The sequence below is a fragment of the Rhinoderma darwinii genome, chromosome 10, assembly GCF_050947455.1.
Source record: "Rhinoderma darwinii isolate aRhiDar2 chromosome 10, aRhiDar2.hap1, whole genome shotgun sequence".
Taxonomy (NCBI): domain Eukaryota; kingdom Metazoa; phylum Chordata; class Amphibia; order Anura; family Rhinodermatidae; genus Rhinoderma; species Rhinoderma darwinii.
This window is the reverse complement of record NC_134696.1, coordinates 94,980,245-95,006,619: the sequence shown is the minus strand read 5'-3', so window position 1 is coordinate 95,006,619 and position 26,375 is coordinate 94,980,245. Positions and strand designations below refer to the sequence as shown.

The 26,375-nt window shown below is 44.3% G+C and overlaps 1 protein-coding gene and 1 long non-coding RNA gene across 4 annotated transcripts in view; one reads left to right on the top strand and one right to left on the bottom strand.

Annotated features, from left to right (window-relative positions):
• The window catches only part of LOC142662240 (basal cell adhesion molecule-like), a 135,175-nt gene that overhangs the window by 9,043 nt on the left and 99,757 nt on the right, over nt 1-26,375 (top strand). Inside the window, exons 2-3 of one of the 2 annotated variants that reach the window (XM_075840360.1) lie at nt 10,098-10,203; nt 11,997-13,744. In XM_075840360.1, coding sequence (XP_075696475.1) covers nt 10,128-10,203; nt 11,997-12,970 — 1,050 coding nt within the window. In that variant the 5' untranslated portion in view covers nt 10,098-10,127 and the 3' untranslated portion in view covers nt 12,971-13,744. Of the gene's footprint in view, nt 1-10,097; nt 10,204-11,996; nt 13,745-26,375 lie in introns of those variants that run through there. The other variant, XM_075840361.1, reaches the window with a different exon arrangement.
• Nucleotides 14,424-15,163, bottom strand: LOC142661578 (uncharacterized). 2 transcript variants are annotated; one of them, XR_012850766.1, is made up of 2 exons: nt 15,033-15,163; nt 14,424-14,735 (listed from the first exon to the last, which is right to left on the bottom strand). It is a non-coding gene; the product is annotated as an uncharacterized LOC142661578 (long non-coding RNA). The 2 variants fall into 2 exon arrangements; XR_012850765.1 differs by having other exon boundaries at nt 15,058-15,163.

The window sequence follows — 26,375 nt, the reverse complement described above, 5'->3', positions numbered from 1 at the left end:
GCTCTCCTGTGTGGCGTAGTATAGAGGAGCTGTCGGCTCTCCTGTGTGGCGTAGTATAGAGGAGCTGTCGGCTCTCCTGTGTGGCGTAGTATAGAGGAGCTGTCGGTTCTCCTGTGTGGCGTAGTATAGAGGAGCTGTCCGTTCTCCTGTGTGGCGTAGTATAGAGGAGCTGTCGGCTCTCCTGTGTGGCGTAGTATAGAGGAGCTGTCGGCTCTCCTGTGTGGCGTAGTATAGAGGAGCTGTCGGCTCTTCTGTGTGGTGTAGTATAGAGGATCTGTCAGCTCTCCTGTGTGGTGTAGTATAGAGGATCTGTCACCTCTCCTGTGTGGTGTAGGATAGAGGAGCTGTCAGTTCTCCTGTGTGGTGTAGTATAGAGGATCTGTCAGCTCTCCTGTGTGGTGTAGTATAGAGGATCTGTCACCTCTCCTGTGTGGTTTAGTATAGAGGAGCTGTCAGCTCTCCTGTGTGGTGTAGTATAGAGGATCTGTCAGCTCTTCTGTGTGGTGTAGGATAGAGGAGCTGTCAGTTCTCCTGTGTGGTGTAGTATAGAGGATCTGTCAGCTCTCCTGTGTGGTGTAGTATAGAGGATCTGTCACCTCTCCTGTGTGGTGTAGGATAGAGGAGCTGTCAGTTCTCCTGTGTGGTGTAGTATAGAGGATCTGTCAGCTCTCCTGTGTGGTGTAGTATAGAGGATCTGTCACCTCTCCTGTGTGGTTTAGTATAGAGGAGCTGTCAGCTCTCCTGTGTGGTGTAGTATAGAGGAGCTGTCAGCTCTCCTGTGTGGTGTAGTATAGAGGATCTGTCAGCTCTCCTGTGTGGTTTAGTATAGAGGATCTGTCAGTTCTCCTGTGTGGTGTAGTATAGAGGAGCTGTCAGCTCTCCTGTGTGGTGTAGTATAGAGGAGCTGTCAGCTCTCCTGTGTGGTGTAGTATAGAGGAGCTGTCAGCTCTCCTGTGTGGTGTAGTATAGAGGAGCTGTCAGCTCTCCTGTGTGGTGTAGTATAGAGGATCTGTCAGTTCTCCTGTGTGGTGTAGTATAGAGGAGCTGTCGGCTCTCCTGTGTGGTGTAGTATAGAGGAGCTGTCGGCTCTCCTGTGTGGTGTAGTATAGAGGAGCTGTCGGCTCTCCTGTGTGGTGTAGTATAGAGGAGCTGTCGGCTCTCCTGTGTGGTGTAGTATAGAGGATCTGTCGGCTCTCCTGTGTGGTGTAGTATAGAGGAGCTGTCGGCTCTCCTGTGTGGTGTAGTATAGAGGAGCTGTCGGCTCTCCTGTGTGGTGTAGTATAGAGGATCTGTCAGCTCTCCTGTGTGGTGTAGTATATAGGAGCTGTCAGCTCTCCTGTGCGGTGTAGTATAGAGGAGCTGTCAGCACCCCTGTGTGGTGTAGTATAGAGGATCTGTCAGTTCTCCTGTGTGGTGTAGTATAGAGGATCTGTCAGCTCTCCTGTGTGGTGTAGTATAGAGGATCTGTCAGTTCTCCTGTGTGGTGTAGTATAGAGGAGCTGTCAGTTCTCCTGTGTGGTGTAGTATAGAGGAGCTGTCAGTTCGCCTGTGTGGTGTAGTATAGAGGAGCTGTCAGCACCCCTGTGTGGTGTAGTATAGAGAAGCTGTCAGCTCTCCTGTGTGGTGTAGTATAGAGGATCTGTCAGTTCTCCTGTGTGGTGTAGTATAGAGGAGCTGTCAGCTCTCCTGTGTGGTGCAGTTTTTCGCCCTGAATGTCCATTTTGTCCTAGGAGACAGCTACAGTCTGTGAAGCGTTCGATGAAGCCGGCCCGCTGATGTCATCCAGGCCGGCCTACTGGGACAATGTTTCATCCCATGTGACCACCGCCACAGCCTTTGATTGGCTACAGGGAGGAACACCGACTTCTGGCAAGTATGAGGTTTTTTTTTTTCTGAGTTGCGTTTTTTGCGGCGGAATCGATGCGAACCAGTCGGAAAAAAAACGCAACAACTGCTATTTGTTGCGGGTTTTATCTCCCCATTGAATTTAATGGGGAAAACCCACAACAAATAAGCAGAGTTTACGCAAATACAATTGACATGTTGCGGAATAAAATACAGCACCGCAGGTCAATTTCAGAGCGTTTTTTTGTTTTTGTTCACTATTTATGCAGCGCGTGGATGAGATTTGTTTGATCTCATCCACTGTGCTGCAACTCACCCTAAGGCTATGTTCACACGCACAATTAAAAACGTCTGAAAATTACAGAGCTGTTTTCAAGGGAAAATAGGCTCTGATTTTCACCCGTTTTCGAAGCCGAAAACATTTGAGGCTTTTTTTTTTTACTTTTTTTTTTCAATTGACCCTATGAAAAACAACTCCACAAACGGCTCGAGAAGTGACATGCTCCTTTTTACGCGGAGTCTTTTTCCCCACCGTTTTTAAAACCGGTGTTATCATACGCCCCGTCTGAACAAAACGCCGTTTTTGGATGCTAATTATCGGCATTTTTAACAAGCGTATTTTGAAACGTTTATGCCCTGAAATACGCCTGAAAACACTGCGTGCGACCATACCCTAAAAGCGTTAATAAAAATAACGATCCAAAAAGATAAGCCCCAGGAACAATTCTCGAAGCATTGGCTACCTGGCTCTGAGCTGGACATGCCATAGTAATCAGACCAACTTTCTCCCTCCGTTTCCACAATGATCTTTGAGGATGTGACTGAACATAAAACCGGGCAAACATCTCAATGTCCATCACCCTTCTAGTCTCCTCTACCGTGTCCGTCTGCTTTTTGCAGGAGCTCAAGTGTAAATCTTAAAAAATGTACTCTACACCAACCCAAGGCTGTGTCTATATCATATTTTCTGCTCGTGACTGAACCGTGAAATACAATAATTACCCTGACCATCTAACCTTACCGGAGATCGCGCTCTTCACCGGCTACAATCACATTTTCGCCTTTTTTGTAAAGGCTCACAAATCGCCAGCGGATGAATTGAAGATTAACATTGTGCCTGGATTTAATAAGATATAGAAGGATTTACGGTTTCGTGCATGTAATGATGGCGGCATCTAAGGATGGTCAACGTGGAGGAGGGTCCCCTCCTCTTCTAGGTAAAGGGTTGTGAATAAAATGTATTGATGGAATAACAAAAAGTTGTGCAACTTTTTATTATACGCTGTGTATCAGGTTATCGTAGGTTTTAAGATCTCTGCTTGCTGGCACTGCATTTAAAAAAATGAAAATGAATGAACTGTGCACCTTTGTGAGCTTTTTTTCAGCCTCTAACTGTAATATGAATATTTTGATTTCAATGGGTACCTTTGTCCAGCATGACGAGCTGTGGTTCTCCAGAGCCAAGAGCCGCTGTTTTAACCAATTAAAGGCATTGTCTAGTTTTAAAAAATGAATTTGTGTATACCTTATTAGGGTATTCTGAGTTAATAGTTGGGGGTCCCCTTTTGGTGGAGAGAACGGTAACACAGAGCCTCTCTTACTCTGGAGGTCCTGTCCTGTCCTGCATTACACAGACAACCCATTGATGTAACAGGCACTGTGTGTAACACTTCATTTCTCCTGTGGCGGCGCTGCAGGGAAATGAAACGCTTGTTTTCTTACAGATTATAGCTGATTGTTGGGGGGGTCCCAGCAGGGGATACTTTGATCAGCTTAATGCCTTCTTAGATGGGCCAATTATCAGGTAAATGAGTGTTCACAGAACGCTCTTTCCCGATCATCGCCCTCTGTAAACGGCAACAATCAGCCGATGAACGAGCAAACGCTCTTTCATCGGCTGATTGTATCGTTTATGCAGCTGGAAATATATTATCTTGTAAAAACATTCTGCCAACATAATAAAAAATTTTGGGGACGAGCAATCGTAGGAACGAGCAATCGTAGGAACGAGCACTCGTCCCCAGACATAGCTCCTTGTGAAGGGAGCAAACCAGCGCCGATCAACCGGCTTTCTGGTTGATCGGCGCTCGTCTACACGGCCTACTTCGGGCTGTGTTAGAGGATCCTTATTCTCAACGACCCTTCTAACAATTAGGGATTGTCCAAAGCAGACAATCCATTCAGGGGAGTCCAGATCTGGAGATCCCCCTTTCTTAGTTCAACATGTCATAACAAGGGCGTTCTCCAAAGCAAATAACTTCTTTAATGCGAGAACCCCAGATGTCTCTTTTTCAACCTGCCAGCAAGTGTTCAATTTCCCTGCAGTGCCACCACAGGCAAAATTAAGCATTACACGGTGCCTATTAAAATCGATGGGCTGTCTGTGTTATACATGGTTCTCCAGAGCGAGAGATGCTCTTTGTAGGTGTTCTGGCTAATAGATTAGGGACTTGAACGGGGACCCTCGCCCTTTCCTACTTCAGAATTTCTTAATCGGTTATTTGAAATTGAACTTTCAAAACCGGACAACTCTTTTAGGTTGTTTGTATGGGAGGACATTTCATAAATAGTCTGGCCAACACCGTGGTACCGCAGCCAATCAGATGTTTGCTTTTAAATTACATGTCCAGTCATGCGTGTTACAAGTATTCTTAACTACTACTTGGATGCTTCTTTAGCTCTGCTTCATTGGGACACAGCTACGATCGGTGACTTCGTCTTAACTGCATTTTTTATATTGGAGTTTTAGGTAGTCTGAGATACACCTTCCTGTCTCATCAGTATCTCAGGCTGCGCCTGTTTCTTCCCCATACTTTACACTGCAGCTCTGATTTTTCATTTTGGCTTTTATGTATAACCACAAGCTCTGCAAAAAGTCGATGCATGGAGAACTGATTTTCAAGAACAGCATGATCAATCTCCGAATCAGATATATTTTTTTTTCTTTGACGTTATCTTATAATTAAATGAGGTTTATAAAAAATAAAAATCAATATTTTCAACAAAGAAAAAAAAAAAATAATAAATAAAGTGCCGCAGTTAACAATAATGTATTATATGAAAAAGTATTCTTTCATATCAAGCGGGGTTCACAGCCGGACTGACCCTGTTAATATAGGCGCAGGAACAAGGTGGCAATTATTTTATTTTTGATTGTTTAGTCTTCACTTACGTCTCCCTTTTTAGAAATGATTTGCTCAGGCGGAATGTGTGACGGTAATGAGGCCGCTTCCCATTTAGCGAGATAACATTTGCTTAGTAGAAATCGTGTGATCGCCTTATTGACAAGCCGGCAGACAACTGTGAAAATTATCCTGTGAATGTTAATGTCGTAGTGATGTATTTCACACTGTCATCCCAGCCCTCTAATTAGACTCGCTCCTAAGACAAGACGCCTTGTGTCGCTCCTTACGAGGACCTGTTTGATGTGAAGACATAAGGCGCACAAGTATCCGTATAAATCTTCTATGATGTGACCGGCGGAACAGCCTCGGCGCCAGTCTTGGTATTTTGTAGAGGCAGCCATGAGGGACTGTATATACCGGAGATGGGTCATACGCAGTTGGTGTAGGCAACACGGCGGTGTGGTCAAGGGCTTGGTCTCCATTTAGGGCATATGGGGATAATAGATGAGGGTCACTAATCGAGACTCCCATTAATTAGCCAGAGCCTAGTTTTTCCTCGGGCTCTAACGACTGATTGTGGGGATGATCTTTTGGCAGGACTGGGTCTGTCCATAGTAGACAGGCCATTTCATATTGTGCCGCAGCTGGGAGAGCCAAGGCTGTCATTGTGGGTCTTCTGAAATACTCAAGGGTGGACAACTTGACTGGGTTCACGCTTGCATTCGGCTTTCCGTTGTTCTGCTCCCTCAGAGGATTTGTGTCTTTCGTTTTAGCATATCCTGGCTACTGGGATTTGTCCAGCCCTGTTTTCATGCTAATATGATTTATAGGGGTTGTCCACTTTAGAAAATTATTTTTTGTTAGAAAGGTCCCTCAACAAAAAAGCTCATTACAGGTTGTTCCCCTGATGGAACCGTTAGTGATCATCTATAATCTGTGCGGGAGCTCATTAGCAAGTGTTCAGTTTCTCTGCAGTGCCACCACAGGAGAAATTAAGAATTACATAGTCTAAATCAATGAGCTGTCCTAATGAATGGATGTATTGGGTCCTCCAGAGTATGAGTGACTCTTTCAAGCTGCTTTGGCTAATAGATGTGGGTCCTGAACAGGGTTACTACCCTTTATTAAGAGTTCCCTAATAGGGTATTTTAAGATGGGTTTTCCAAACCAGACAGCTCTTTAATATAAGGTAACCCTTTACTAAGGATTGGTTTACTGTACAATTCCTAGGGTTCAAGTTCCCTTTCGTAGTTTTATGAAAATAGATCCTGATAGAGAGGAGAGGCAAAATAGTAGTACAGACCTGAACATGGACCTCCGACATGACTGACTAGATGAGCTTAGTCTATGGGTGACTGAGTTGAATAGAACTAAACAGCAGTACGCATCTCATCATGTAATGATGGTGACATTCTTTTCCCGAGCCGTTATTCCTGCTGAGAGTATCTGTCAGCAGCAGGGAGCTTGGCGACACATCCAGCGCTGACAGAGCGGAAAGCTGAGCTGTGCTGTGCGTGTAATGACTTGGTGTCTCTATGGTAAGGGGGAACTCCGCAGGATGAATATGTGCATTTGCACATGCGTCTGACATCGCAGATCATACCAACAGAACTAAGTAGATGCAAAATAAATGTCATCCGTGCTGCAGCTTGCTTGTCACTTCCCCTGTCTTGTTTTGGAGACATTAAATGGTGTTTCTTGCTAAAAAGCATCACGGTCTCAAATTTTAGCACCACCAAATAGACATTTAAAGGGATCCTTTCTCCGGGATGGGCCTTTTCCAATTATTGTATTTTTTTTATCAGCAAGATGCATCAATAATACTAGAAGCTGAACAATTGGACCCGTGAAATGACCTTCCACAGTCAGGGGCTGAAAAACAACCATTTTGCAGACTCCCTAAAGAAAAATTATGAAGAGGAGAGGACAATGAAAAACACACAGGAGAGGTCGGCAGACTGTGCCCTGCGCAGCAGCATTCAGCATGTCACAAGCAGTGTAAAAAAAAACAACTAAACGCCCACTTTCAGGTATATTTGCATAAGCCACGCCCCATTTGAGGTCCCATGAAAAACAGTAAGGTTGGATTGTATATTATAAGAACAGCAGTGGCACCGGACATCATGGTTACATGTGAGACTTGACATGGGAAACAAAAAAACGGATGTGAACAAGGACCAGTAATTCCACTATTTAAAGGAGCCCTTAAGCCATATTCAATTTCCGAGCTGAACAAACACAAATATCCAGTTTACGGATGCCCGTACGACTGTCACGTAACCGCTGTACTGGCGCTGGACATAATTGCTCACAGCTTGATTAATCAATTAAAGACATGAATCGATATTCCTTTGTTTGGATAATGCTTCTACTTTACATTCGACACGGGGGAGCGAGATGGAACATGAAATACTTCACAAAGCATTAACTGGGAGCAGCGGCCGCTGGGAGCGAGGATAGTCATGGTTTTATGTATAAAACGGAGGCTTTCTAGAAAACACATGCCTTAATGTTTTCTAATCAGGTTCTTATATAACGCTGGCTGCTTCAACGACTGGTGCCGGACCCGTTGTCCAAAAATATATTTATTTTCAGTTTTTAGAAGCCCAAAAGCAGAAAAATAATGACCTCCTCCGGCATGTCTTTCATTGCTTTCTGTCCTTCATTCGTTTGGCGGCCGTCTGCTTCCAACCTCTGTCAAATGCATGGTCACTGACCACTACCGCGGGGCAGAGGAAGCACATATGACGACACCGCTGTATTCATCCCTGATAGACCGCTGCCGGTAGCAGTAGTCCGCTGTATGTGGCTTCTTGTCAGCAGGGGGCGCACTAGAGGTGAGTTGATATAATGGGGGGTGGTCCTGCAATGATCGCTAGGAGAAGAGGCTGCCGTGACTGCTGGGGGAATTAGAGAGGGTCTGTTGAGACTAGTGGTGGGCCTGCTCTGACTTGGGAGGGTTAATGCTGTAACTACCATAGAGGGGTGCTCTTCTCTGACTACCAGGGGAAAAGCGACGTGTAAAGCCAGGCTCACATCCGTAATTGCAGACCGTTTTCTCACTCCTCAACCGGATTGTCTGGACCTGGCCCTTTAAGGTGTATAGTCCTTGGTCTCCGTGAAAAACGATGTGGTGATTGGAGTCCTCCTTTAAAATGGTCATAGTTGTAACAGCTTGATCATTAGGGATCAATGGGAATCAGCTGCCTAGTAACAACGTTACCAAGAATTTCCTATGGGGGGCAATGTGAAAATCCAATGGGGATTCTTTTTGTAAAGAACACTCCAGGTAAAACATATACATTGTGTAATGTCTAGTGCAGGACATGAGGGGGCGGGGCATGACAAGGATTCTTTCTTTGGTGTTCTTTGAACTGTCATGCTCCGCCCCCCTCAGTCCTTGCTCTAAACTTAACGCTGTGTATATGTTTTACCTGGTGTGTTCTTTTAATGAAAAAATTAAGTAGCCTTACTGTTAGCGGTGGTGGGAGTGTGTGAAATGTATATATTTTAATTTAAGAAAAATATATATATAAAAAAAACATTGTGTGGAAATAAAATACAGGGTCGATGGGTTATTCGCCGTTTCTGTTTAATCTACAAATATACTTTTTGCCAGGTAGCGCTCAGCCGCTTCTCTTCTTCAGCTCAGTGTCAATTCAGCCTTGATCTGGAGAGTTTTGTCATTTCATGCACTGGTTGTTCGGTAACAAAGGAACAATTTTCCAAATCCCTTTTTATTATAGAATGGCCCTGCAAAAATAAGTTAATATCGGGTTGTCATTCAGCTGGTTTTCCCAGATCAGCTGTGATCTGTGGTGAAACCTGACAGAAGGTGTTCATTCCCCTACAGCGCCACCACAGGAGAGCTGTAGCATTACATGGTGTCCATTGAATTCAATGGACTATAATTGTAATGTATGGACATACTGGGTCCCCTAGAGAGAGAGAGAGACTCTCCATTCCAGCTAATTGATGGAGGTCCCGAATAAGGGACTCCCCTCGATTTACTCAAAATTAAATATAGGGTGTTTGAAAATGGATCTTTTTAAACCGGATACCCTCCTTTTAAGATGAATCCACTGCGTTATATTATTACATTATAAATTCTTCCGTGTCTGACACAAATTGTGATGATCCCTTTTATTTTTTTGAGGAAAGCTGGGTGACAACCAACCACTGCCCTTACTACTCCAACAGAAGTTGTCACCCACCTGGCCAGTTATGCCTTGATAAGAAAGCTGGAAATGGTACCCCTACAAAAATAGCCTCCTGCCACCTGGGTGAGCTATATGGGAAGCATTTTAGTGGTCACCCAACTTTCCCAGAAACGGGACTAACAATTTGACAGACTTGGATTATTCCAGGACTTTTGGATTTTAGGGGAGATGCCCTTTAAAGAGATAACAAGTTGTAGTAATCTGTGTGCTTCGAGGGTCTGCTCGCAGATCCTAGCTACAGCCTTACCAGCCCCTTGACTATGCCCATGTTTTCTGTATGGAATCTGCTTAGTCTGTTGGGTATATAGACGGCAGCCGCAGGTGCTGAGCAAGTGACTGTGTGATATTGGTAGTGATTCTGTATACATCATGTACTGAGTGTTTGGACACACTGAGACGCGTGTTACTGACGAGGAAGCTTCATTTAGTAACCGCAGCCGGCGCGCCACGATCAGTAACGAATACCCAGGAACGAGGCACAGTGTCGTTAGCTCCTTTGTTAGTGTGGGCGCCCTTTGACTCTGCTTCTATAGTCTAAACATCTGAAGAACTTCACGTGGTCCTCATTTGCTAAATAAAAAAGTTAAAAGTTTATCTTCCATTGTTTCGATGCTCTGAAGCACTTAAATTTTCAGGCCATCGCCTAGCAACATACACAGCAGAAAACGGGTGACAACACCGGAGCCCCGCATGACCAATGTGACCTGCTGAAGTGATGGTGGGGCTAAATATTGATGACATCACCTGCACTTGTGCTTACCAGGAATTCTGTAACGGAAAGGTGGCTGGTGGTATATATTAGTGGAGTCAGGAATACATGGAAAGAAAGACTGTGCCGCTCTTATTGACCTATCTTGACTTCTGAGATTCGGACCTGTGATGATGACTGTTATTTTTCTCTTTCTAGAGTCCTCCCTGGTACCATTACTCCAAAGAGATGTCGGTGTACAAGAAGGACCCAACAGAATCCCGCTGGGAAGGGAAGTCTGAGAGAGCGCTTGATACAACCCCCGGTAAGCTGACGTTCCCTCTAATAGAAGTCCTTCCAGTACTGCCGAGCTGCATCACTAAAGCTGAACACAAATTTGGCCCTATTCCGACCAGAGTTCTGATCATTTATACTAGAGATAATCGAATCGATCAAATCGACTCGCCAAATGTCGGTCAACGGGAGGTGGATTGCCAAAGAATTCCGGAATCAATCTGCTCGTCTGTAAGCAGAACCCCATTATCTCCATGAGGGGTTTATACAGGAAGGATACCCGCGTCGTAGATTAGGTACTCTCAGGTAAAGGCCATAGGAGGCGGGGCTACAAAAGTGACAACCTCTTTTCTGAGAACAGTTGTCACCGCCTTCCAGGGGAATTGAATTACCACTAAACTAGACGACTGCACTTGGTTCGTTACAACAACATATAGCCTCTTATTACAGGGAGTAATTGTTTAAAGTGTCTGAATTGACATAGAATATGGAGAGGTGTAGGATGCCCATTGGGCGGTACAGTTGTTGAGGCAACCGTACGATGCCTGGAAAGTCCTATCGATTAGCACCCACCAGCTTTCCATGCTTCTAATCTATCCTATACCCAAATGTAAAAGCTCCGGACTAGGGATTTTACCAGTCTTACCTGGGCAATAGGAATCTGGAACAATAAGGAGTAATCGTGGATCAAAATTGAGAGCGATCAGAATCCCTCTCTAGTCTGGGATCGGATATTCCGGCATTATGTTAATCTGGTGTCTCTTTTTGGGTCTCAATATTGAAAAGATATCGGGCACCTCTGGCATCGGGACACATACACTTTCAACAATCAAAATTCACAGCGGATGATTGGGGCACGTCAGAGGTGCAGTTAAACTGCCGGACGTGGTGCAGACTACAGAAATCATATACATTCTCCTTAATTGGCATTAATGAATTCCGCTGCCGTGGTATATTCTGATGAGTATAATTGCAATCTGTTCTCACTATCAGCTGCTAAATTCTGCTTGACTGCAGATCTCAATGGAGAAAACGCGTTAATTCCACAGCGACATTTAAACAAAGGAATCGTTTTATATAATTGATGTCTTGTTTATAAATTTCATCACAAAGTGATGTTACATGGGATATATTGTTTTTTTTTTGAAGGGGCGGAGGGTTATTACTTTACCTTCAGAAGCATCACATCAAATGAACTGACGGTAGAAATGCAAATCACAGTAAAATTAGAGCAAAATCTGGTTGTTTCATAAATGCCTCGTGCTCGGAATGTAAATGTGTAGATAAATGCTGAGGCGGAATTGTTCTGAACTCAATCCTCTCTAAATTGGCTGTGCCGTTTAATTTTATCTATTGCTCTCTGCTATCAGCCATTTTAGGCTCGGGAGAGACCGACTCCGATCACTACTTCATCTACCAATTCTCCAGATCTGAAATAGTCTTAATTAAAAATAAACTCCTACTGTTTTGTGTATAGAATTCCTATGCAGATCTGTGTCTCCATGGTAACAGACTACAAACAAACCTTGTGTAGTCTCATCCTGCAGTTATTCTTCCTTCCATCTGTCCCTTAATTCCTGCTAACATGCTCCTAAATGCAAAGCCACTTACTCATCTTCACTGCCTCAGGACATTTCACAAGGGAGTGTCAAGTAGCACCCAACAGAATTTTGAATGCAGCTCTGGTTGTGAGTGGAGTATAATAAATAGTCATTTGTGCCATTGCTCAACATAATTTGTGAATTTCTGTCGAGCCCCACATAAAAATGAATTGATGAACCGTTCTATATTGGAATAATGTCTCTCTTCACTATTATGCTGCAGAGCCTTTGGAGGATAGTTCAGACACCCATGTGGCACCCGAGGACTCCCCACCTCCTCCATGCCCTGACTGTGGACGAACTTTTCAAAGCCTTCGCGCACAAAGACTCCACAGGCGCAACCATGCTGCCGATCTCTCTTATACCTGCAAGGACTGTGATGTGGCCCGCGCCGGGGCAACCGAGGGGAGTGAGAAGCCTTATTCTTGCTCCGACTGTGGCCGCCGCTTCTGCTGGCTTTTGGCCTTACACAGTCATCATGAACAACAACACACAGGCCAACGTGGCTACCAGTGCTCACAGTGTGGCAAGCAGTTGTCCAGTCAACCAGCCTTCCGTAGACACCAGCAGGCTCATCGCAAGGATCGGGTTTGCGTCTGGTGTGGGAAAGCTTTCAACTGCTCGGCCAAACTGTCCCGTCACGTGCGCATCCACACTGGCGAAAGACCCTACAGATGCCCTGAGTGCCCACAAGCTTTCACACAGCTTGAGACTCTTCGGGTCCACCAATGGGTACACGAGAATCCTAAGCCCTACCAATGTCAGGATTGTGGGCGAAGGTTTCGGGCTAAACGTACCTTCGAGAAGCACAGAAACTTGCATATTTCTCGGAAGCCTCACGCCTGTCCCATATGCGGCAAGACTTTCTTTTTCTCGTCTCGCTATAAGCGCCATCTTCGCATTCATACAGGAGAGAGACCTTTTCAGTGCCAACAGTGCGGCAAGAGCTTTAACCAGCGCTCCAATTACCAAAGGCATCGGGCAGTCCACGCGGGCAAGAGGCCGTTCCCGTGTACCCTTTGTGAAAAAAGTTTCAGCCAAGCGTCCAACTACAGACGGCATCTTCAAACCCACCGGAAGGGGAGGGACGGGTGGGAAGAGAAAGGAGAGTATAAATGCATTGAGTGTGGAGTACGCTTCACACAAGAAGGGGGTCTCCATGAGCATTATATACAGCATGCCAGGGGGGAGCTGTGATAGGAGGAGTCCACCAGAATGCCCCCGATTTGGGACCATAAAGTTGCTTGCATGACAGTAGTAAGAAAATGCAGGCACCTTCCCTTTTGTGAATTACCTTTTTGTACAAAGTGTAAGGGTATGTTCACACGGAGTGTTTTTGGCCGCAGAACGCCTCCAAACATCTGTCCATTAATTTCAATGGCAAAACGGCATTCTCATCCGACAGGGCGTTTTGTACGCGGCTGTTTTTCCAAGACTGCCACGTAAAAAAACAGCCGCAAAAAAGAAGTGCATGTCACTTCTTTAGCCGTTTTTGGAGCCGTTTTTCATACTCTATAGAAAAACAGACGTTAAAAACGCAGCGAAAAACTTGACTTTTATTAAAAAACATCTCAAAGACAGACTTTTTTTTTTATTTTGTGTGTGCACGTACCCTGAATCTTCACATGCTCACATTGCACAAGTCCTGTATATGTAGAGACTATATCAGGTGCTAATTGTCAGGTAATGTGTGGTGTTGGCCACTGGGGGAGCTGTTTCCCTAATTGTATTACTCAACATTTCTTTGTCTGCAAGCCAAACACTATGGAGTCCAATGGGCATTGAAATTAATTTATGGCATAGTCCACAGAGGATAACCCGTGCCGGTACTTACTCTATAAAGAGATGACGTATTCACTTCTGCATTATATATAATAAGAAAAAAACAAGCCCTTCTTTGGTGTATGATTAACACTTAATGTATCGTATTTGTCACTCAGAAATATTCTAGAAAATAAAATGTCTATGTAATATCATGTCATTGCATATGGTACTATATCAGGTGCTAATTGTCAGGTAACGATACTGGTGAATAAAAGTGCACGTGCTCATACTATCCAGGAGGGGGCACTAAATAAATCCGTTCATGTGACGCAGCCGCACACATAGAGCACGACTGGCTTAATGTGCGGGCGCCTGACGCGCGTCATTAAGAGTCATCCGTCAGTGCTGTGCTGACGGCTTAGTGTTAGAATTTAAAGAAGTGTATAAGAGTTTCTGAGAGCCTCTTCTTATGTACTTATTTTAGCTCTCATACTGGGACGCCTGCGCCGACCTACCACCTCAATCGAATGTGTCTGAATACGCATGAGACTGATTTGAAAGCGTGCCGTAGCCCGTAGAAATGTTATTGCAATTGTGTAGTTCACAGATAACAAATTGTGAATGTGTAATGCTTAATCTCACCTGTGGTGGCGCTGTAGAGAAACTAAACACTTACTGCCAGGTTTATAGCTGATCGCTGGAAGTCCCAGAAGGAGGACTCTTAGTAATCAGCTTATTGTCAAGGGATTGTCCAAAGCTGAGAAACCCTTTTAAAGTGCCTCTGTCTATTGAAAGTCTAAATTGTCTATTACATAATATCTTTGCCTGAGCCCCAAACACTGGCCAACGTGCGCCGGCAGCAGGATCGGTGATTGTAAAGCCGGCGCAGCTCCCAAAAAGGTTTACTTGCTCTTGATTCCAACACATGAACATGAATATACAAAGCTCTGCTCGTACCAAGCCCTCACGTTGTCATCCTCATCTGCATAAACTAAAGGAGCACGGTTTATCCTGGCGCCATATCCGTTCCTGATTCCCCCCTCCCCTCACCATATTGTTTTAATGGCAGCTTTAATTGCTCATGTATGTATGGTGAATGACACTCCGCTCTCCCGGCTCCTGAGCTGTCTTCATTTGGATTCAGATACGCGCGCACCTCGCAGCTCCATATGCCTGTAGTTACCTTGGTCTGGTGCCTCTGTATTTGGGGAAGAAAATTACAGTTTTATTTGGCTTTCATTTCTGTTCTCTGAAGAATCAGAACATTGCGTTTTGCATGGAGGGATCACTTCAAAGGTTCTGCTTGTTTTGCTTAAAGAAATATAAGGTCTAAATCTCTATCTCATATATATATATATATATATATATATATATATATATATATATAATCTGCAGCTACACGCTTCCGAAGCTTTTGAGTTTCGTGGGTCACAGCAGTTGCTGCAAAAGCAAATAAAATCTGCAGATGAGGATGAATGAGTATAGAACGTATCACCTATATGAATCACTTATAATGGCACCTCATGAACGTGGGCGAGAGTCCTGGTACAGCGCCGTCCGGTTTCAAAGGTGGCAGCTAAATTTAATAAAAGGGATTAGAGGACTCGTATTAATAAAGTGCTGGAAAAAGACTGACACGCATATAATACACATCACTGGAAATGTCTATTGACCTGTCTGCAAATAATGTTTATATAGTCATCCCATTGTGATGTCAGAACCCGATCATTTATATGGAGACGAGCGGCGCTACGTGGGTGCTGCTGATCGCTTCCTGTAGAAAGCATATTAGATGCATCATAAATATGTTTAGCTTGGAAATGCTCTTTGAAAAGGTTTTTCAGGACTGTAATATTGTCGGCCTAGCCTTAGGATAGGGTATCAATATCTAATCAATGGGCGTCTGACTCCCCCGCTGATCAGCTGCATCAAAGGGTCTCTTCACTGTTTATATAGGCACAGCGCCATACATTTGATTGTGGCTGGGATTGGTACTGCAGCTCAGTCTCATTTAAGTGAACAGTACTGAGCTGCAGTACCAGGCACAGCCACAACCAAATATACGGCGCTGTGCTAGAATAAACAATGAAGGGTGTCGGGGGTCAGACCCCGACCGATCAGATGTCGATGGCATCATTATACATTTTGCAGAGACTGTGGACATTTCTCCGTTCTGTGCACGGGGTGAGTTCTACATCGGGCAGCGAGGCGCCACCTTGCATCTTAATGACCATTGTCGACGTAAATCTTCCAATTTTGTAAAGCAGGCAAACAATTTGGACAGACACGTCTTCCTCGGAGGATTAGATGAAATAAATAACATTCTGTTTAGGTGTTAACCCTGTTCTGACCTCTTCGGCTGCAGATTCGCACCGCAGAGCTGTCCAGCCAATCACCGCAATGCTCATCATTGTTAACAGGACTGAAATAGCCAAACAAGCGTTCGTGTAATAAAACCGCCGCCGTAGCGTTCAGCGTTACAGACCAGCAGCTTCATAATAAGCAGACGTAAATGTCAGGGGGGGGGCAGCGCTGATTCTCCTGTCTGGTCTATAATTAATGATAGCTGAACTATGTTCTCCGCTCTGCGTTCACCTGTTGGAGCTGCAAAGGATTCTGGGAGATGAAGAGCTGACCCCGATATGATAATGCTGCATGGCGTGATATCAGGCTTTACGGATGATTTGAATAATATACGAGGAACATCTGGGCAGCGCCAAAAAACACAAACACGTCTGTAAATCCAATGTTCTCCACGAGTGGCGTCAACCCGGCCGCCATGACATCAGTAATACCACAAGTTGTGCTTGACGCCAAGATGGGTGAGATCATCCTGCACTAATTGGATCCTACGCCCCACCGTAGCCTATCTGGAGCCCAATTGCTACCTGTCCATCAGAACCGGATCCAGCGCGATTCGCCATTTAATCCGTCTTGAGCGAGTCGTCCGAAAAGAATAGGCGCTACTTGCGCTCTGCGATAGGACACGATGAAGTGCGATCCTTTACATCCACAATGCAACATCTGAAACTCGTCAGTCTCATAAATGTCAAAGGGGTTTTTATGAGATTCCGGAAATTGCGCCACTCTGGTCTATAGGCTGTGTCTGGTATTGCAGCTCAGCCCTATTTTAGTGAAAGGCGATCAGCTGTAAAACTCTATACAGTCCACGGACAAGAGTGGCACTGTTTCTGGGAGAAAGCAGCCATGTTTTAAAAGGGTTGTCTCATTAAGAAGTTAATGGGTGCTTTCGGGCGCCGGTAATGTCTGTCCTACAACTCGGAAGGAGCAGAACAACGGAAACACAGATGCATGTGTGAACAGGCCCTAATGCATGCATGGGCTGCATCTGCCAGAGCGGGAGCCACTCTGGCTAATAGATGGGGGTCCTGAGCGAAGGACCCCCCCCCCCCTCTATGACGTTAACATGCCCTGTATCTTCAAGAGACAACCCCTTTGAAAGGGGTTTTAAGTAACTAAAGCTTCATTGTGTAAGTACCTTGCAAAATTTTGCAACTTTGTAACATACTTTGTGTTTCATTTCACCATGGTCAAAATATATGCTTGCTGTCAGTGAATCAGAACATTTATTGTTTACATCCAGGGGCCGAAAAACCTGTCCTGATCATATCAAGTACATAGAACTCTGCATCTGTGTAAGCAAGACACGATCGGGAGAGATTTTTCAGCCTCTAAATGTAAACAAGAATGTTTCAATTCACTGACAGCAATCAGCCGTTTTGAAAATGATGAATATTTAAAACATTAAGGCTTCGTTCACACAGTGCAGATTTGCTGCAGATTTTGCATGCTTTTTGTAAGCCAAACCCAAAATTGGATCCAGGAGAGCAGACCTAGAAGGCCTTCCTATATATATTCTGTTTATGTCCGTTCCTGGTTATGGCTTTAAAAAATACATGCAAAATCAGCAGCAAATCTGCACTGTGTGAACAAGGAAAGTCTTGGAAAGTCGCACGTTCCTTTATAATACTGAGTGAGTTTGATTCTGGCAGCAGCTGATGGTTACTGATAACCGTCACTAGGTTTGGTATCTGTGGCGCCCCCTTCAGATGTGACAAGTAATTGGTCTTGTGCAGCTTCACACAGACCACACATCCCTAATGCCGGCCCTGGGGTGAGGGGGGTTGAACAGTGAAATTGTACTTTAAGGGTATGTTCACACGAGGGCGTCCGTAACGGCTGAAATTACGGGGATGTTTCAGCCTGAAAACATCCCCGTAATTTCAGCCGTACCGGCATGTTCAGGCGCTTGAACGCCGTGTCCATTACGGCCGTATTTAGCGCTGCAATTCATTGAAGTCAACGAATAACGGCTCCAATTACGGCCAAAGAAGTGACGGGTCACTTCTTTGACGCGGGCGTCTATTTACGCAACGTCATTTGACAGCGGCGCGTAAATATACGCCTCGTGTGAACAGACAAACGTCTGCCCATGGCTTTCAATGGGCAGATGTTTGTCAGCGCTATTGAGGCGCTATTTTCAGACGTAATTCGGGGCAAAAACGGCCGAATTACGTCCGTAAATATGCCGTGTGAACATACCCTAACATTGAAAAGAAGTTTATCAGATCAACTAATTAAAGCTGCAGTTCAAGGTCTACCACAAGGGGGCGAGCAAGATCGGCTGTGATGACTTGCTTACCATAGCACAGTGCTGAGCGACCGCTATTAATATGTATATAATATTTTTTTTTTTAGAAGTAAACTCCTATATAAACTTACATACATCATCCCGATATAGGATATATATGTATACGGTGCAAGTACAGCTTTTACATTACTGTATACTAGATATACATTACACAGATACACTCATTTGTAAGAGGTTTAGTCATTGTATTCCAGTCTAGACAACCTCCTCATCACTAAATACATCGGTAGGACAAATCTTTCTCCTGTCCTGATAGTTTGTTACAATGTGTCAGTGCAGGTAAAATGTATCAGCCTGGAGTCCATACTGATTAGCACACAAAGAATTGTCTAGACTAGATACAATTGCAGCAAACTATCAGCTGTGACAAATATTAGGTCTTCAATAATGTTCCTATATACTGACAGCCAGCAGAGATCTTGAAAATGGTAAACAAACACAAAAGATATAAGAAAGTTGTCGAATTTTTGACCGTAAAAAGGGCTGTCCGTTTTGAACAATCCCTTTATGTTAGAAGGGTCCCCTGACATTAAGTTGATCACTGTTACTCCCACTGCTGGGACACCCAAAGATCAGTTTTAATCCATGAGAGAACCTGTCAGCAAGTGTTCAATTCTCCTGCAGCGCCACCACTGGTTATGTGAAAAATTACACTATTCTCTTTGAAATCAATGGTCTGTCCATGTAATGCAGAAACATGTGTGGTCCTCCAGAGTAAGAGACACTCTTTGCAGCAGCTGTTCCCTCTATTGAATCAGAATTCCCCAACATAGTACTTGAAAATGGGTTTTCTAAACCCGAAAATCCCTTTCAGCTTTAGGCTGGATTCACACGAACGTGGCGTTTTTGCGGACGCAAAAATCACTTGCCAGCTCCGTGTGTCATCCGTGTATGATGCGCGGCTGCGTGATTTTCGCGCAGCCGCCATCATAGAGATGTTTCTTACCGACGTCAGTCACTGTCCAGGGTGCTGAAAGAGTTAACTGATCGGCAGTAACTCTTTCAGCACCCTCGACAGTGAATTCCGATCACCATATCTAGCAACCTGTTAAAAAAAAAAAGAGGTTCGTACTTACCGAGAACTTCCCGGCCGTTGCCTTGGTGACGCGTCCTTGGTGACGCGCCTCTCTTGACATCTGGCCCCACCTCCCTGGATGACGCGGCAGTCCATGTGACCGCTGCAGCCTGTGCTTGGCCTGTGATTGGCTGCAGCTGTCACTTGGACTGAATTGTCATCCCGGGAGGTCAGACTGGAGGAAGAAGCCGGGAGTTATCGGTAAGTCAGAACTTCTTTTTTTTTAACACGTTCATGTATATTGTGATCGGAAGTCACTGTCCAGGGTGCAGAAACAGTTTAACTCTTTCAGCACCCTGGACAGTGACTATCTCCTGACGTCACGTACCGGATATTTTTTTGCCGGGTTCGGCCAAAACGAGTTCGGCCGAACCCGGTGTAGTTCGGTTCGGTTGTCCGGGTTCGCTCTTCTCAAAGACACTCCGTTTGGATGTTTGTAAACAGAAAAGCACGTGGTGCTTTTCTGTTTACATTCATCCTTTTGACAGCTCTTGCGCGAATCACGCAGTTCGCACGGAAGTGCTTCCGTACGGCATGCGTGGTTTTCACGCATCCATTGACTTCAATGGGTGCGTGATGCGTGCAAAACGCCCAAAGAACGGACATGTCGTGACTTTTTTTCAGCGGACTCACGCTGAGCAAAAATCACGGACATGTCTGCACGGCCCCATAGACACATATAGGTCCGTGCAACGCGCGTGCAAATCACGCGCGTTGCACGGACCTTTTTCACGTTCGTCTGAATAAAGCCTAAGTCGTATAAGACAGGACAAGCACTTTATAAATAAAATGGGGACTTTTGTTCTCAGGTGTCACTCGTTGGATAAAGTCCAAGTATTAGAGAATTAGAACAATTGGTTTTCCAATTACATTACAACCTAAACATCCAAAGAAAATTCTATATATATTTTTTCATAATGCGTCCCGTTGTTAAAGGGGTTTTCCAGTCCCCAAAAATTGATGGCCATTCTTCAGGATAGGCCCTCAATAGCTGGTGGGTTGGAGTCCGACTCCCGGAACCCCCGCTGATCAGCTGTTTTGAAGGGGCCGCAGCCCTTGTACGAGTGCTGCCTCCCCTTCATTTCTTCTTGCTCACTGTGAATCGTTGATACGGATGTAGCGGCGATCCACAGGTATTGCAGCCTTTTCGCCAATTGAAGTGAATGCGAGAAGGCTGCAATACCTGTGGATCGCCACTAAATGCGTGTCAACGACTTAGTGAGCAAGAAGAAATGAAGGGGAAGGAGCGCACGCACGAGTACTGCTCCCCCTTCAAAACAACTGATCGGTGGGGGTTCCCGGGAGTCACGCCCCGACCGATCAGCTATTGATGGCCTATCCTGAAGAATGACCAGCAATTTTTACTGGCCGGAAAACCCCTTTGATTATATAGACCTTTCAAAATGATACTACTATTGTGGTACCACATGGAATTCCAATATCGCCCGCTTCTCCCAAAAATTAGAAAATTGGGTAGATAAAAAAACGTAATCTTTAAAACATCGTGGCCAAAAATTTCAGCGTTTTTTCTTTTACAAAAATTGGGCAATTTTGCCATAATTACGGAAATTTCAGCACAGAATTGTGCCAAAAACCGCAAAATAAAGGACTGGTGTAAATACACGGTTAGTCTTTCCTGCTGCCGGGACACACAATGATTAATACACTGAACTGCTCATTAACAAATGCTGCCACCGTCCCCTCACAATGTTACTGCGCCGCTCGGCGTTCTCCGGCTCACAGAGACGTTAGAAGGAATTAAGTCATCAGTAAATGCTCCACTTGTCAATTATTCAATTGTTTCCTTTGGAATACGATTATCTCAAGAGTAATTTATTTATAATAACACAACATTAAAAGCCAGTGAAGCGACAGCAAAGTGTATATGTGTGTGTGTGTGTGTGTGTGTGTGTGTGTGTGTGTGTGTGTGTGTGTGTGTGTGTGTGTGTGTGTGTGAGAGCTTAAACGTTCTAGCAAGAAAACATAAAAATATATACAACGATCAGCCAAAATATTAATACCACCCGCCTAATATCGCCAAAACAGCTCTGACCCGTCGAGGCATGGACTCCACAAGTCCTCTGAAGGTTCCTGTGGTTCTGGTACAAGGCGTCAGCAGCAGATCCTGTAACTTGTGAGATGCGGCCTCCATGGATCGGACTTGTTTTTCTAGCAGATCCCACAGATGATCGATCGGATTGACAAGTCATCACCTTGAAGTCTCTGTCATTGTCCTCACCATTCCTGAACAATGTTGGCACTTGTGGCGAGGGCATTATCCTGCTGAAAGAGGGCACTGCCATTAGGGAATTTCGCTGCCATGAAGGGGGTACTTGTCTGCAGCAATGTTTAGGTCGGTGGTACATGTCACATCCACATGAATGTCAGGGCACAAGGTTTCCCATCAGAACATTGCCCAGACCATCACATTGGTTTGTCTTCTTCCCATAATGCATCCTGGTGCCATCTCTACCCCAGGTAAGCGACGCACACACATCTAGCCAACCACATCATATAAAATAAAACGTGATTCATCAGACCAGGCACCTTCCATTGCTCCATTCTCAAGTTCTGAATCTCACGTACCCATTGTAGGGGATTTCAGGGGTGGACATGGGTCAGAATGGGTACTCCGACCAGTCTGCGGCTACGCAGCCACAAACGCAGCAAGCTGCGATGCTCCGCTTGTTCTGACACTTTCTATCAGAGCCAGCAGTATCTTTTTCAGTAATTTGTACTTCAGTAGCTCTTCTGTGGGTTTGGACCAGCTCGACAAATACAATGCAGCCCTGCCCTCTCTCTTGGTGATCAGCGCCACCAGGTGCATAATGAAGCGCCACTCTTTCTCCCTGTGTTCAGCGCAGCCAAGCACACAGCGGCGCTGTGCACCAGAAGAGGGAAGTGTGCCAGCAAACCATGCCCTACGTGCCGGTTTTGGCACTGGTGCCATAGGTGGCTGACCCCTGTCATAGACGCTTACACTTGCCTGTTTTTCCTTCTTCCAACATCAAGAACTGGCTGATCACTTGCTGCCCAATATCCCCCCCAGATCATCAATGTTATTCACTTCACCTGTCAGTGGTTTTAATGTTATGGCTGATCGGGGATATATAAATGCACAATTGTTATGATTACAACATGTTCAGGACCTTCTCACTGATGTCATCAAATTTGAGACAAGTTTGACCAATGCCATAGGGGCACAGGGACAAATTTGCTGGTTTTTGTGCTTTGCGAGGCTGTGCCTCTGCACGGGGTACATTGATTTAGGAGAGGGTAGGAGATATGAGTAGATGATAAAGGGTCTATACCAGGAAAGACTGCTCCATGTCCATTTTGCTGTGGTATCCTTCCATTGGACAAGTGAACAAAATACTGTAGAAACTGTGGCTTTCCAAACAACAACTCCCAGCATGCTCTGCCAGTGTGTATTTTTACAATAGATAGAGATCCACAGGTTGAAGACCAGTGCTTTAGACTTCAGGAGCCATTCCAACCCTCTAGAAGCCAACATTACTTTTTTAATGGGCAAGGACCTAAATAGAAAACAATCCAAAAAGTTTCAGCCCATTATGTCAGTAATACATTGAACGAACATGGATTTTTATGGGAATAGTATCTATTGGGGGTTGAGTCTATGAAGCCATGCATAAAAATAAGACGCATACAGGCCAATTAAAAATAAAAAGGTTCCTAATGCCTTTATTATTATCGTCCCAAAAATTCAGCTTAGTTAATGTAGTGTTATATCCCAATGAGGAGTCTGGGAATACTGGGTGACAACCCCTGTGAGAGTAGTAATGGCAGCCTATATGTTTGTCACCAAGTTTCTCTGAATTAGATATAACCAAGCTGTAATCTGTGGGAAAACCAGGAAGTGTTCACTTTCCCTGCAGTGCCTCCACAGGGGAAATTAGGCATTACACTGTGCCCATTCAAATCAACGTGTTGTCTGTGTAATGCAGGACAGGACAGGTCCTCCAGAGAGAGACACTCTTTGTAACCCCTTTCCACGCTGGCCAAGAAATAAGGATCCTGAACACAGGACCCCCCTCTATTAATTATTTGGGTTTTCTAATTTAATTACCGAAGCATTTAGTTCAGACTTGGAATAGTGACCAAAGAAAAATGCTTCTAGCCATAGAATATATGGTGGTCTGAGACACATCGAGACATAAAGCTAATGAAGAGAAAACGAGGTACAATGAAGGGGGCAGTAGTAATGATCTCACTTGTCACCCCGGGCACTTTTCAGCACAGGAACAGACAAATCTGCAAAAATTACCATCCCCATTGCTAATCCAATTGATGTCTAATGAGCATTTTCCTATTAATTTCCTGTTTACTGCTCATGCATTTCATTAAATTATATTATAATGAGAATTTATTGGCTCATTAGACAAGTAGATGATGTGTTAAGAGTAGCACTCGTGAATGAGTACATTGGGTGAGGACGGAGGAAAAGTAGTTGACTTTAGGATACCGAGTTCTATGTATGGGACCTTGCAGTATAGGAGCTTGTGTTCTATTCATTAGCTGCATTTTTTATCTGTCTTCGAGCCGAGTTATTTACTGTTCCCAAACTGAAAAAAACCTGAGCTGCCGAAACAGCGTAGCACAGCGAGCTTGGTTGTTTTTGGAATTCCCGACACCTCTGCACTGATTCTCCTCCTGGATTCTGTTTGGGGGACCCCCGTTCAGGATACAGGTACGGGTCCGCATCGATCAGAGTATTATGGCATTACCTGTGGATATGCCATAAATGTTTAAGATGGGAATACCGCTTCAAAAAATTCTTCAAAGAGTCTCGAGAGGACCTGTTTTTCAAAAATGTTTTAAGCCATAGATGTAAGAGCACTACATTATTTTTTCTTTACAATTATGGAGCATACGAAGGAATGGGGCAATCATTGGAAATGTTTTACATCATGAGAAATGTTGCGTTCTTGCATTGCCCCAAATGGTGAACGATCGCAACATTTACTTCTAGTGTATGAGCCAAATGCTAAAGATTTTTTTCCTCCCTCCATTTGAAAACATGATTATGTGAAAGGTCAGTTTTTTTTCCCTTACCGGGAACTTTATTTTACTGATAACCGCTCCATTCTGGGCCACCGTTGTTTAACAAGATCCCCACTCTGACTACCTGAATCCTACACCGTTTGCTGTGTAAACCGGAAGTCAGTCTCCCAATGGAAGCATATGAGAGCCTAGATATGAGTCTCACAGGCTTACATTGAAAGATGACCTCCTGTCCCTACAAAAGATGCTGTAGAATTTGGGTGGTCACATGACCCAGTGACGGAACGGAGCGGCTAACCGTAAAATAAAGTGCCTGGTAAGGGAATAAATCTCACTACCTCTCACTTTATCATGTTTTCAAATGGAGGGGGGAATTTTTTTTATTATTTTTTTGTGCCAGGGTGCTTCAATAAGTGTGAACTATTCTGACCAATGGGGGAAATTTTAATTTAATCTGGGCCAATGGTTGTAAAATATAAAAAATCTTCCACTTTATATTATATCTTAAATACCTATTTTGCTACTTCGTCCTGTTTCACGCTTGGGTATATTTACTTCTGGTTTACAGAATCCTGTGGTTAACTAGTTGATCCTGACTACGAACAGTCTCCTTTGTAGTCAGGTTGTATCAGCATAAGCTTCTCTTAGGATCCCAGCACACAGACTATTCTGTCTAGCAATTAATTCTGCATCTGCCTCCTCTCTCAGATGTGACACAGCAGGCTGGATTGATTGAGAAGGACCATCTCAGCAGCAGTATGGAGGACTGAGGATACATTACAGTTTAGAGTGGGGAGAGGAGGTAGGAAGAATTGGGCTGCCTCAATGTTCGAGAGCATAATCTCACACAGCTGAATAAAGCAGAGAAGGGGGGGCATATCAGAGATGGTAGAGAGTGCATGTGCCACAATGCAGTCTGCTGTGATTTGAAGGGGAATGCCCACTGGAGCCATCCTGAGAAGTTCAAAGTCAGAGCACCATGAAAAAGATTGCTGCAAAAATCGAAAACAACAGTCTAGATTGATGAGAGGGGGGTGGAAAATGAAGGTGCCTCGATGTTGGAGAGAACAATCTCACACAGTCGAATAAAGCGGGAGAGGGGGCGTACATCGGAGAGGGTAGAGAGTGTATGTGCCACAACGCAGTTTACTGTGATGTGAAGGAGAATGCCCACTGGAGCCTTGCTGAAAAGGTCAAAGTCAGAGCACCATGAAAAAGATTGCTGCAAAAACCTAAAATGGTTTGAGTAAGTCAATTTCTTTAATTGTGACGTCGTTCGGATCGTTAATAGTAATCTCTACTGTCTGTTCTTCTGTCTTTCTTGAAGAAGCCAATTCCTTAACTACCGCCTCAATGTCATATGCTGAATTCTATTACATTAACCGATCAAGGCTCAGCATAATGGGCAATGATTAAATACCTAAATGAATTCAGAACAAATAGAAACAAAATGAAAAAACAAGCCTCGTCGAGCCCATGTCTGATTTTCCACATAATGCGTTGTGTCACAATACATCATACATTATCAGTACATGAAAAGTTTTCTTTTTAACTTTTCTTTCTTAATTAATTTGTAGCTCATTGGGTTGAAAATGAAATGAATATAAATGTGTGTAAATAGTTCATTAAAAACAATTTTCCGCAAAATAGCCATGAGAGTCCCGGCCATCAATTCTGCCATCCAAATGGCTTGACTATTATTAATAGTTATTAAAAAACAGCTGTGGATCTGTTGTCTTGCGGTATGACAAATGTGTCCTAGATATGAACGCCATTATTTCAATAAATCAGGTTACATTTACATAAAGCACAAGCGTTTTTCATTTACTCTTAATTTCCATCCAACTCAAAGTCGAGTCTCGTTAGGCATCAAAAAGAGAGGTTGAAAGCCTAATTCTCTTCTAAACATGAATGTGTTTGCTTATTAATATAACCGTTGCCTTCTTCTAGGTCGCTGGGATTTAGAAGGATAAAAGATTGAAATGAACGGACAGATACCGTAACAACTATGTCAGGGCTGGAGCAGTCCCAAGAGCCACCTGGCCAACATACCGGGAAATTGTTCTATC